At 47.5% G+C, this 12,199-nt stretch overlaps 1 protein-coding gene across 1 annotated transcript in view; it reads left to right on the top strand.

The window, feature by feature from the left end:
* Positions 1–379, top strand: part of COL5A3 (collagen type V alpha 3 chain) — a 34,745-nt gene extending 34,366 nt beyond the window's left edge. The window contains exon 67 of the mRNA XM_087816020.1: positions 38–379. Coding sequence (XP_087672146.1) covers positions 38–184 — 147 coding nt within the window. The 3' untranslated portion in view covers positions 185–379. The remainder of the gene's footprint in view (positions 1–37) is intronic.
* The last annotated feature ends 11,820 nt before the right edge of the window (positions 380–12,199 follow it).

The raw sequence follows: 12,199 nt of genomic DNA, 5'->3' as shown, positions 1-12,199 counted from the left end.
CCCTCCGCCGACTCACCCCGTGCGCCCCCTTGGCCAGCTCCGGAAGGGACAGACGAAGACCCTCCTGGAGCTGCGCTCCTCCCGCGTGGGCTTCCTGCCCCTGTGGGACGTGGCGGCCTCCGACTTCGGCCAGACGAACCAGAAGTTTGGGTTTGAACTGGGCCCCGTCTGCTTTAGCAGCTGAGCCCCGGCGGAGGGCGGGGCGCCCAGGGAGCCCCATTCGGGGCGCATTGGTGCTGCGGCTTTGAGGCCACCGTGTTTATCGTCTCCTGTGACTGTGGGGTCCGAGGGGAGTCTGCTCGCCATGGCCAAACGATTTTCCCTCTCTGTGTCCGGAGGCTGCGGGCTGGGCCCCTGGGGCCGCCCCCCCCGCCCCCCTGCTGGCTCTCCCCGCTCCGCGCGGTCAACCCGCAGCTCCCCGCTCACCCCCGCGCAATGACCTTCTGGTTCCGAGCTGATGGATGCCCCCACCTGCCTTTCCCGTCTCAGGCAGTGCCCCCAACACCCCTTGGTGCTACCCTTCCCCATAGTTAAAGCACTGGACGTCTCCTGACCCCAGGCGGGGCCCCTTCATTCACCCCGATTTCCAGGTGGGCTCAGCGGGAGGGAAGAGGGGCTTGGGCGGCCTGAGCGTGAGGTCCCTGCTGCCGCGGCCCAGCTCGGATGCAGGCCCCTCGTCTCGCGCCGCGCCAGGTGGTCTGGGGACCAAGATGCGGGGAAAATCAGGATCCTAATGGTGCTGCCCTATTTATACCTGGGTCCACATGAAAGGGAAACTCCCCTCTGTTGTCTATTTCATCTGCTTCCTCCCTACGGAAGGCTGGGAGGTGATGAAACTCTAGCCTGCCCCCCCCCCCCCAGGGCATGATTGGCACCTCAAGTCTGAGAATAAACCAGTGAACTGTGTCCCTGTCTGTGTGCTTCCTCTGGTGCTGGCTGTGTCTTTCTTAGGGTCTGGCGCTTGTGTCACCTGAGGTATTGCCACCACCTGTCTTAATTAAGTGTGTCCTCTGGTGGAAGTGACTGGGAGGGGGAGAACCCAATTATAAAGGGACTCACTGGAGATGGTGGGCCTGATAACTCAAGGAGAGTTGAAAATACATCTCTAATATATCTAGATCTCTAAGAGAGTAGATCTTAACTTTTCTCACCACAAAAAAATAAATAATTATGTGACTTAATACAAGTGTTAGCAAATCATTTTGCAATACCTACATGGGTCAAATCAACACATTGTACACTTAGACTTACATCTTATAGGTTATATATATGTCAATTATATCTCAGTGAAGCTGGAAAAAATGAGAACCCATTAGGAAGGCATCAACCTTGAAAGAAGAAAGAGGAAGGAAGGAAGGAAGGAAGGAAGGAAGGAAGGAAGGAAGGAAGGAAGGAAGGAAGGAAGGAAGGAAGGAAGGAAGGAAGGAAGGAAGGAAAAAGGACAGTCAGATTTTTATGTTAGTCTTTATTAGTCCTGGAGACACTGGCTGAGCTGAGGAGATGCATCAAGAGATGAAATGGGATGTGGTTTTGATGTGAGATGAAATCACTAGATGCCAAAGGCCTGGGTGGCAAGTCAGGGGATGAGTTAGGGGTAAAGAGAATTGAGTTAGGAGTTGAGCCTTGAAGTGAGTTTGGGGTTGGCATTTAGGGTCTGAAAATGGGTTGAAGAAGCGTTGATTTGGAGGTTGGTTTGGAGTGAGTTGAATGAGTTTGGGGTTGTGAATTAATGATGGGATCTGTTGAGTTGGAGGTTGGATGGTGAGTGGATTGAGTTAAGGGTTTGGAATTAGGTGTTGGGTTAAATTGAATTAGGGTTGATTTGAGAAGTAGGATGAACCGAGTACAGGTAAGTAGCAGTTACTATGAGTAAGGGGTGGGCATTGTCAGTTTGGTCAGTCAAGATGGGATCAGTTAAGCTGAGAGATGAGTTTGTGGTGGCATGAATTGGGGGTTAGATGTTGGGTTCAAGTGTTTTTATTTTTTTAATTTTTGATTTTTATTTTTTAAAAACAGATTTATTGAGATGTAATTCAATACCATATAATTCACCCATTTGAAGTAAATGGTTTTTAGTACATTCACAGACTTGTACAACCATCACCACAATCAATTTTAGAACATTTTCATCACCTCAAAAAATGCTATATCCATTAGTAGTCACTCTCCACTCCCCCAGCCTCTCAACAGTAGGCAAGTACTAATCTCTCTGTCTCTATGGATTTGCCTATTTTGGACATTTCATATAAATGGACTGTTACAATATGTTGCCCTTTGTGTCTGGCTTCTTTTGTTTAGCATAATGTTTTCAAGGTTCACGCTACAGTATGCATCAATACTTTGTTCCTTTTGTTGTTGAATAATATTTCATTGTCTGGCTATACCACGTTTTGTCTACCAGTTGATGGAGATTCACCTGTTGATGGAGATTGTTGAGTTAGGAGTGATGGCGGGCATGTGTGTTGAGTTGGGTCAGGTGGGGTTGGATGGGTAGAGGTTGTAGGTTGGGGTGAGTGCTTCCCCCAAACCCAGAGCTTACCCTACTACTCCTGCCACCAGCCCCCTAAGGTCACCTGAATTTATCTGTCTTGGATTTCCTTATTCAATAAATGTCACTAAGAGTCTTACCACCATGAAGAATGTTGCTGTCCAGAGGTTGATTGATGAGTTCATTCACTCATTTATTCATTTGTTTCATTCCATTGAGTGTTTACTCAGTGCCAGGCACTGTTCCAGATGCCAGGGATAGGAGAGCAATGTGGTGTTTGCCCACAGAATCTCACTCCTGAGGGAGATGATAATACTGTGTAAATGTGATTTCAGGTAGTAGTGGTTGTTGTGAGGAAAATCAAACAAGGTACATGGCTAGAAAGTGATGGGGTGGGTGGCTATTTAAAATAGGGTGGTCAGGAGAGGCTTCATTGAGGAGGTGACATTTGAGCAGAGACATGAAGGATATGAGGGAAGAGCCATGTGGAGTCTTAAGGAGCCGTAAGGAATTATTCCACACGCAGTGAACTACCCAGAAACCCTCACAGACCCGTGAGGGCTCTTGAGGGGATGCTGTTTCTCTTGGCTGCCTTGTCTCCTGATTTGTTGCGTTTGCTGATTTCTTCGCCCTGTGTTCTCTTCTGTCAACCGAAATGTAGACACGGTCCTGCTTTCCTCTCCCAAACATCTTTCACTCAACACATATGGTAACACCAGTGCTGTAGGTTATTTTCCTCTTCCTGGGCACACCTGAGAACACATTTTCTAGCTTCCCTTGCAGGTAGATTGGGGCCTGGCATGGGTAGCCATAAAACCTCCTCCGTAGTCCTCCATGATCTTTCTTCCCATTCCATGGTGACTCCATGGTGACTTTGGAGATCTCATGAGTAAGATGGAGGGTCATATATGAAACTAGAAAGGGGCCTGGTTCCCCGAGTTACTACTTGGAGGATGCTACCAAGGAGATCTCCATCAGATATGACCAAGAAATAACTTGTTTTAAGCCCTTGAGATTTATTTTTTTTTAATTCCTCACCTGGGGATATATTTTTCATTGACTCCGAGAGAGAGAGGAAAGGAGAGGGAGAGAGAGAAACATCGATGTGAGAGAAACATCCATTATACGCCCCAACCAGGATCAAACCTGCAACGTGGGGATGTGCCCTCACCAGGAATCGAACCCATGACCTCTTGGTGCATGAGATGATGCTCCAACCAATTGAGCCGCACCAGCCAAGGCTAAGCCCTTGAGGTTTTTAAGAGTTGCTTGTTACAGCAGCTAACATTCATTATCCTGACTAATACAGTGACGGCATCTAACTTTTACTGAACGTCAGCATGTGAGTGTGTATGTGAATGTGGAGGCGTCATTGTAGGACAACCAACAAGTTAACACTGAATATGGAATATCCTTATCCTCAAAAGCGCCCACCATTGTGGATTTGTCACTGGAGGTGTACTGTCCCCAAGTCTGGATTTCCTGCTGTCCTGCTGCCCTTTCTCTCCCATCGCTCCCTCCCTGGTGTCTCTCCTTGCCTACCCTCTTCACCCCCTTCCTCTAAGGCTGTCTACACTCAGATCAAATTTATCTCACCTTCTTGTGAATAACCTGTCACTCAGCCCTTCTTCCTTACAGACCACATCTGCAAGTGCACATGATCCGTGATTAGTTCACCTAACACTATTAATAACGATAATGATGATAATGACCGGGCATGTACATGCCAAACACTGTTCATCAAATGTTTTCCCTGGATGAATGTATTTGTTCCTTCTCGCATCCTTAAAGGAAATTGCTGTTACTATCCTCATTTTGCAGATAAAGGAACTGAGGAACAGAGAGGTGGAGAAATTTTGCTAAACACAAATCCATCATCTCCTTTGAGAGAATTTTTTCCTATCCTTTTAAAAAATTACCTCCACCCTGGCTGGGTGGCTCACTTGGTTGGAGCATCGTCCTGCACAAAAAAGCCTTCGGGTTCAATTCCCAGTCAGGACACATCCCCGGTTGGCCAGGGCATGTAAGGGAGGCAACTGATCCATGTCTCTCTCCCTCTCTCTCTCTCCCCCCTTCTCTCCCTCTAAAAAAAAATTCAATAAACATCTCCTCTGATGAGGATTTTATATATATATATATATTACAGCCAATACACAGCCCAGGGTTTGAATGCAGATCAGCTGGCATCAGCTTTTGCAATTCCAACCCACCTTGGTGCAGGTATTTTGGAGGGGAGGTACAATTAATAGTGTAATAAGAACTCTTTAATTAGCTAAAAAGCTCGTTAAAGAATTAGAAATCGGGCGCTGCTAAATTAAAGGGTAATTGACAAAGGTGCGAGGAGGGACTTCTGAATCTCGCAGGCTCGCTCAGCTCAGCTCTGTGTATTTACTCAGCAGCATTGCTGGCACCCCGGCGGCTGCTGGGAAAGCCCCCAGCTGATTTGCATATTCAGCGGCCATAATTAATCAGGGCTTGTGCTTCCAGCGCAATTTCACCCGCTGTTCTGAGCAGGGAGCTGGGTGAGGCAGCCAGCTTGGGGGCACCTGGGGCTTTATACAGACACGGTTGTGGGGAAGGGGGTGGAGCAGCAGACTTTGCACACAGCCCCCCCAAGAGCCCAGGGAATCAGACCCTCATCTTGTCTCTTGCTTCCCCCTGCCCTGCCACACACAGCAGCAGGCCACATCCAGCACCCACAGGCAGATGCCTAGGGCCAGACCCATGTTATAACACGCCCTACACTCTCAGCCAGATCAGACACATTGACACGGACAGCAGGCCACACACACAGTTGCACACACCCATTTGTGCCTGGACACACGTCCAGAGCCCATACACACAAACAACTGTGTTCACAAACTCAAACTCAGAGGTGGAGCCACATCTGCAGGGAGACACCCATTGTCACACAGAGACATGCTAGGCATGCAGAGGGACACATAGTCTGGCACAGGGACATGCTACCAACACATAAGCTACATACACAAACCCAGGTAAACTCCATCATGACCATCTCCAAGATCCCCACACCCTCTCCACACAGTCATTCAGTCATTCATTCAAGAAATATTTATTGGGCACCTACTATGTGCCAGATGCTGTTCTAGGCTCTGGGGAACCAGCAGTGAACAAAACAAAGATCCCTGCCCTGGTGGAATTAACACTCCAGTGGGGCTGACAAGCAGTAAGCAAATACATATAGGGTATGTCAGGTGGTACCATGGGAAAAAAATCAGGCAGTGAGGCAGACGAAAGGCCTCCACCAGGAAGGCATCCTTGAAGCAGCTGCTCAGACGGAGAGAGGGAGGGAGCCGTGTGATGTCTCACACAGTCATGCCCAGGCAGGCGCCACGTAGATTCACAAGGGCAGCTGTGTGGCCTTGTGTCCTGAGTGCCCCATACACCAGAGCTTGCTTTTGAGAGGGTGGGCCTGGACCTCCAAGGTAACAGTGGAAGCACTGGGAAGACAGGGCAAGCTGAGCAGACCAAGGACCATTGACCTTGAGAGGCTGCCCTATTCTTCCTTGATGGTGCTCTCATCTCCTTTATATATGCTTACCCCGGGTATATTTCTTATTTTTTAATTTTATTTCTGTGGTTTAAAAAAACAATAACCCCACATGTAACGTAAAGTTTACCATCTTAACCATTTTTAAGTGTCCAGTTCAGTGGTGTTAAGTATATTCATATTGCTGTTCGATAGATTTCTAGAACTTTTTTATCTTGCAAAACTGAACCTCTGTCCCCATCAAACAGAAACTCTCCCCTCTCCCTCCCCCAGCCCCTGGCACCCACCATTCTAATTCCTGTTTCGGTGAAGTTGACTCCTCTAGGGACCTCCTATAAATGGAATTATACAGTATTTGTCTTTTTGTGATTGGCTTATTTCACTTAGCACAATGTCCTCAAGGGCCATCCACTTTGTAGCGTGTGTCAGAATTTCCCTCCCTTATAAGGCTGAATAATATTCCGTTCTATAGATCTACCACACTTGTTTATCTGTTCATCCATTGATGAGCACTTGGGCTGCTTCCAACTCTTGGCTACTGTGAATAGTGCTCCTATGACCCTGCTTTCAATTCTTTTGGATATATATTCCCAGAAGTGGGATTGCTTGATTGAATATATTTCTTTTTAAAAAATTGCTTTCATTGAGGCACACAATATACGATAAAACACACTGATCTCAAGTGCTCTGTTGGATGATTTTTGACAATTGTCTGCACACCCTGAGCAAGAAGTAGACTGTTTACAGCACCCCAGAGAATTCCTCATGCCCCTTTTTATGCCCCTTCCAAGAGCTCTTCTCGGATACATTCCTAGTGTGACAAAACCGAGGAATGAAATATGGAAGGTATCTAGAGGCAGTGTTGTGTAGTGGTTAGAGCCAAGCCATTTGGGCCACGTTTCTTTTTAATTTATTGTTGACAGCATTCTATCCAGATGTCCCCCACCCCCCCGCCTTTGCCCCCCTCCACCCAGCTCCTGCCCCACCCAGGCCTTCCCCACTCTATTGTCCATGTCCATGGGCTATACCTATATGCATATATGTTCTTTGGTTAATCTCATCCCATCCCCCCCTCCCTCCCCTCTAAGAGCTGTCATTCTGTTCCATGCATCCATGCCTCTGGCACTTGGCCCAAGTTTTAGCCCTCCACTGTGACAGGTGTGACCTTCAACCCTCTGAGCCTCAGCCTTCACAGGTACAAAGTGGGGCCAATAATAGCACCCATAGCATCAGGCTGTGTGAGGGTTCAGTCAGTTGAATTAGATCAAACACTTAGAACAATGTCTGCCGTGTGGCAAATGCTGTCGAAGGGTCGCTGTCATTTTGAAAGACACATGTAGAGAGAACTTGATAATGAACTGTGTGCACCACCCAGCCTAAGAAATGAAGCATCGCGCAGTTAATGCCCTCTGCATACATTTCTGCCATTACACCCCTCTCCTTTCCCCACCGAGGGTAGATAAATGAGTGAAGAATTTTCAAAAAAAAAGTAAATTATGCTAAAATATGCATAAGATAAAATTTACTATTTAACCATTTTTGTGTCCAGTTCAGTGCCGTTAAGTACAGTCCCATTGTTGTAGCCACCACCAGCAGCCGTCCCCAGAACTTTCTCACCCTCCCAAACTGAGACTCTGCCCATTCACACCAGCTCCCCCTCCCTGGGAGCTCCTGGTCCGAGGTTTCTCCATGTTTTCAGCATATGGGGCGGTATCCATGGATGACACACAACATGATTTGGCAAGTTTTAAACCACAACTGGTACGGTATCGAGCATTTTCTTTTGCAACTTGCTGTTATTCAACCGGGTTTTCTGTCTTCTCCATGTAGACACAGGCATTTCTGGTCCTGGCCGGCCTTTGAATGTCTCTTGAAGTGCTTGCCTCAGCACAGTTCTCCGTCCCCCTAGTCATGAGCTTTCGGGGTTTCTGTTTGCTCCGCTCACGCATCCCAGTGTGACTGCTGTGCGCAGGATGGTGCCCCTGGGTTTAGAACACATAAGAATGGACATCCTGGGTGGCCGTCCTGAGTCAGATCTTCATGCTGGTTGCCCAGACCTCACTGTGTCCTTTCCTCTTATCATGCTCCTGAGGCTCCCTTTTGGCCCCAGGATGAATCTAGTCCTTCTGTCTGGCAGCTCTGGCCTCCCTTGTCATCATACCTCATGAGGAGACCTAGCCTCCCGCAGTTGTGGCCTCAGGGCCTTTGCATCTGCTCTTCTCTCTGTCCACCGTGCCCTGCTGGCTCTTACTAATCCCTCAGGTCTCAGCTGCAGTGTCATCCCCTGACCCTGAACCCCTCAGGCTAGACCAGGGCCGCCCAATCACACTCAGAGAACCCTGCCCATCCTTGCATGCACCACACTCTTAACTTTCTTTTTTTACTCACCTTAGTACACACTGAGAGAGGAGAGAGAGAGAGAAAGAGAGAGAGAGAGAGAGAGAGGTGAGAGAGAAACATTGATCAATTGCCTTCAGTACGTACTCTGACCAGGAATTGAACCCACAACCCAGGTAGGTGCCCTGACCAAAACTGAACAGGGCCACACTCCTAACTTTCCATTACTTGATGACAGAGGCTGCCTTGTTCATAGCCACAGAGTGAGTCCAGGCCGGGCCTGGAGGGAGCACCTGGTCTCTACTTGTGTATGAACGGAGGAGTCCTTGCATCTACCTCCTGGCTGGGGCAGGGGCTGCACAGAGACCTGGGCTCCCATCCCAGCCCACCAATTCCTGGCTGTGTGGCCTCAGGCAAGTGGCTTAACCTTTCTGAGCTACTCACTGTCCTTTCCTGTAAAACCCTTCCCAGGGCTGTTGCAGAGGTTGAAATGAGTGAGCCCCAGTCAGGCCTGGCTCAGGGTAGAACACTCCTGGTAGGAGCTACTGTGGTCCTGAGCCAAGTTCCGGCCCTGTTACCCTGGCCTGGGGCCTTGCTCCTTCCTGGCTTGGCAGAGCCGGGAAGCAACACCAGGTCTCCTTGTCCAGCCAGCTCATCCCTCGAGTCCCAAGCCTGTAATGAGAATCACATGTGCTGGATGCCTGCCCAGCCCCTTCCTTCTGCCTTCCCCTCCTCCCCCAAAGGGGCCCCCTGAGTCATCCTGTTTAGCCTCATTCCCACGCTGCCCTGGCCTGTGATACACATGTCAGAGGGTGTGTCATGTCATGGGTTTCTCTGTGTGTGTGTGTGTGTGTGTGTGTGTGAACTATCTGTATGTGCCGTGTGATTGTGTCTCAGTTGTAGGTGTGTGTGTGTTTCGTACAAACTATGTGCTTATGTTGTGTGTCTGTGTGTTTTGCATATGAACAACTTGCCTATTTTGTGTGACTGTCTTTGGGTCTGTACATGTGTTAAGTACATGTCTGTTTCATGACTCTCCATGTATGCCAGAGGTGGGGAACTCTTTTTCTTTTTCTAAAAAATATATCTTTATTGATTTCAGAGAGAGAAAGGGAGGTGGGGAGAGAGAGAGAAACAGCAGTGATGAGAGAATCATTGACCGGCTGCCTCCTGCAGGCCCCCTACCGGGGATCGAGCTGCAACCTGGGCATGTGCCCATAGCCTGGTGTTGAGTTCTTAGTGGGAGCCCAATGAGTGGGGATGGTTCTCATTAAAGAGATGCAGTGCTGAGTAGGTCATCACAAATAGCCTGGAGTATTATGGCTTCGTGAATGATGAGGTCCTCTCCAGACAGGTCAGGGGAATGAACATTCCAAGCACATATCAATCAAGGTTTCACTGTAGGAAACAAGGACCCAAACCAAGGAACTTTGTGCTCACAAAACTGTTGGAAGTCTGGCAGATGGGACTCTAGGCTAAGTCTATAGGATGACTTGCTACAGAACATCACTTCTGAATTGGCCCACCTAGGACCTTCTGTCTCTGTTATTTAGAGGAAGGTGGGGAATCACCCTCTGGGAACCACTGACTTCAAAAATACATCACCATAGCCCTAGCGGGTTTGGCTCAGTGGTTAGAGCGTCGGCCTGTGGACTGAAGGTTGGATTCCGGCCAAGAGCACATACCTCAGTTTTGGGCTTGATCCCCGGTCCTGGTCAGGTCGGGGAGCATGTGGGAGGCAACCAGTCGATGTGTCTCACATAGAGATTTGTCTTTCTCTCCCTCTCCCTCTCTCTCCCTCTCTCTCTCTCCTTCTCTCTCTCTCCCTCCTCCCCTCCTCCTTCTCTCTGAAGAGCAATGTAAAAAATATCTTTGGGTGAAGATAAAAAGCAAAACCCCCAAAACATCACCATGATGGATAAACACAATGTGGCCCACCCATACAGTGGAATATTATTGAGCCATAAAAAGGAAGAAAATTCTGACATGGATGAACCTCAAAAACTACGCTAAGTGAAAGAAGCCAGATATAGAAGGACAAATATTGCATGATTCCACTTATATGAAGTACCTAGAATAGGCAAATTCATAAAGACAGAAAGTAGATTAGAGATTACAGGGACTGGGGTGGAAAAAATGAGGAGTTATTGCTTAATAATTATGGATTTTCTGTTTGGGGAGGTGAGAAAGTCTGGAAATAGAGAGTGTTGATGGTTGCACAACACTGCAAAAGTAATTGATACTACTGAACTTTACACTTAAATATTATTAAAATGGAAAATTATATGTTATATATTTTACAACTTCAAAATTAATCACATTAAATATACCAAAAAACATGGAACAAAGTACTTTAAAGGGTGAATTGTATGGTATGTAAATTATATCTCAATAAAACTATTTAATAAAACAGTGTATTACAAGAGTTGCAATTTAGAGATTTGGAAGTTACCATCATTATCACTTGCAACTGCCTCTCAACAAAAGCTGGTGGCACTGGTGACTGGAGACAGTAACATTCCTGCAGGAAGACCCATTGTCTCCATGATGTGTTTTCCACATGCCAGTGCAGTGCAGAAGAAAGATGACCTCCACCCACTTCTCCCACCCACATCTCATGTTTCCACTTGATAGAACCTAATTGGCACACAGAAGTCTAGCTGTAAGGGAGTCTGGGAAACATAGTTTTTAGCTTTGCAACCTCTGTAGTATGGGACTGCACACTAGGAGGTTGGGATGGTGCCTCAATGCTTGTCATCTTTTGGTTTGGCTTGTACAGCATTCTTTCCCTCTTCTTTCTGTCTTTCTTTTTTTGTTGTTGTTAATCCTCACCTGAGGACATCTTTTCCATTGCTTTCTCAGAGAAAGTGGAAGAGAGGGAGGGAGGGAGGGGGAGAGAGACAGAGACAGAGACAGAGAGAAACATTGATGTGAAAGAACCACATTGACTGGTTGCTTCCCACAAGCAACTTGACAGCAAGTGGGGGGTAAACCTGCAACCCACATACATACCCTTGACCAGGAATTGAACCCGTGACCCTTTGGTGTGTGGGCTGACACTCTAACCATTGAGTCACACCAGCCAGGGCTCTTTCCCTCTTTTAATGGTAAAAGCTCCGTATCTTCCCCTAGTTCCTTTATTTTCTATCCAGTATAGGTTAGATGAAACTAACTTCACTCTCTGGATCCACAGGGTGATCTACAGTGAGGTCTGGCCAAGCCATATAATCCATTGCTCCAAACCCATGATTGGCTCAGGGATGGGCACATGACGTGGGATGGACCAATGAGAGTCATTACTTTGTGAGCTCTTTTTGCTGAAGTTGTTGAGCTTGGAAGATGTAAGTTCCTGGGAGCCATATTCGGCTAAAATGGAATCCTTTGTAGAGAATAACAGAGACAAGAAATGAAAGAGACACAATCCTGATGATATAACAGAACCCCTGGATCCAGCCATGCCTGAATTCCATTATCCCTGAATTTTTTTTATGTGAGCGAGTAGGTATCTTTTTTTGTTTACGATTGTTCAAGTTGCCTTTCTACCACTTGCTAGCAGAGGAGCCCTGACTAATATATAGAGATGTGTCAGCAAGAGCAAAGGCGTGCTAGACATGCATGCTATAGATTCATTCACTCATTACATTCTTTTTGATCATTTTTTCTGGTCAGGCCTTATGCAGGGTGTGGGAAAACAAATGCCTTGACTGTGTCCTCCTCTGGCTGGACACACAAAGGGGTCACAGGAGAGTAGAGGCAATAACTGCTCAAGCACCAGTTAGGAAAACCAATTAGCCAGGTGATAGGAGTTGGTGGGGATCCAACGTCCCTGCACCCAGCCTCCTGCACATTGTGGAGAGCAGACT

This window comes from Miniopterus natalensis, chromosome 4 (genome assembly GCF_054644295.1).
Source record: "Miniopterus natalensis isolate mMinNat1 chromosome 4, mMinNat1.hap1, whole genome shotgun sequence".
NCBI classification, from domain to species: Eukaryota; Metazoa; Chordata; class Mammalia; order Chiroptera; family Miniopteridae; genus Miniopterus; species Miniopterus natalensis.
The sequence above is the reverse complement of the archived record's forward strand: the minus strand, read 5'-3'. Positions and strand labels throughout refer to the sequence as shown.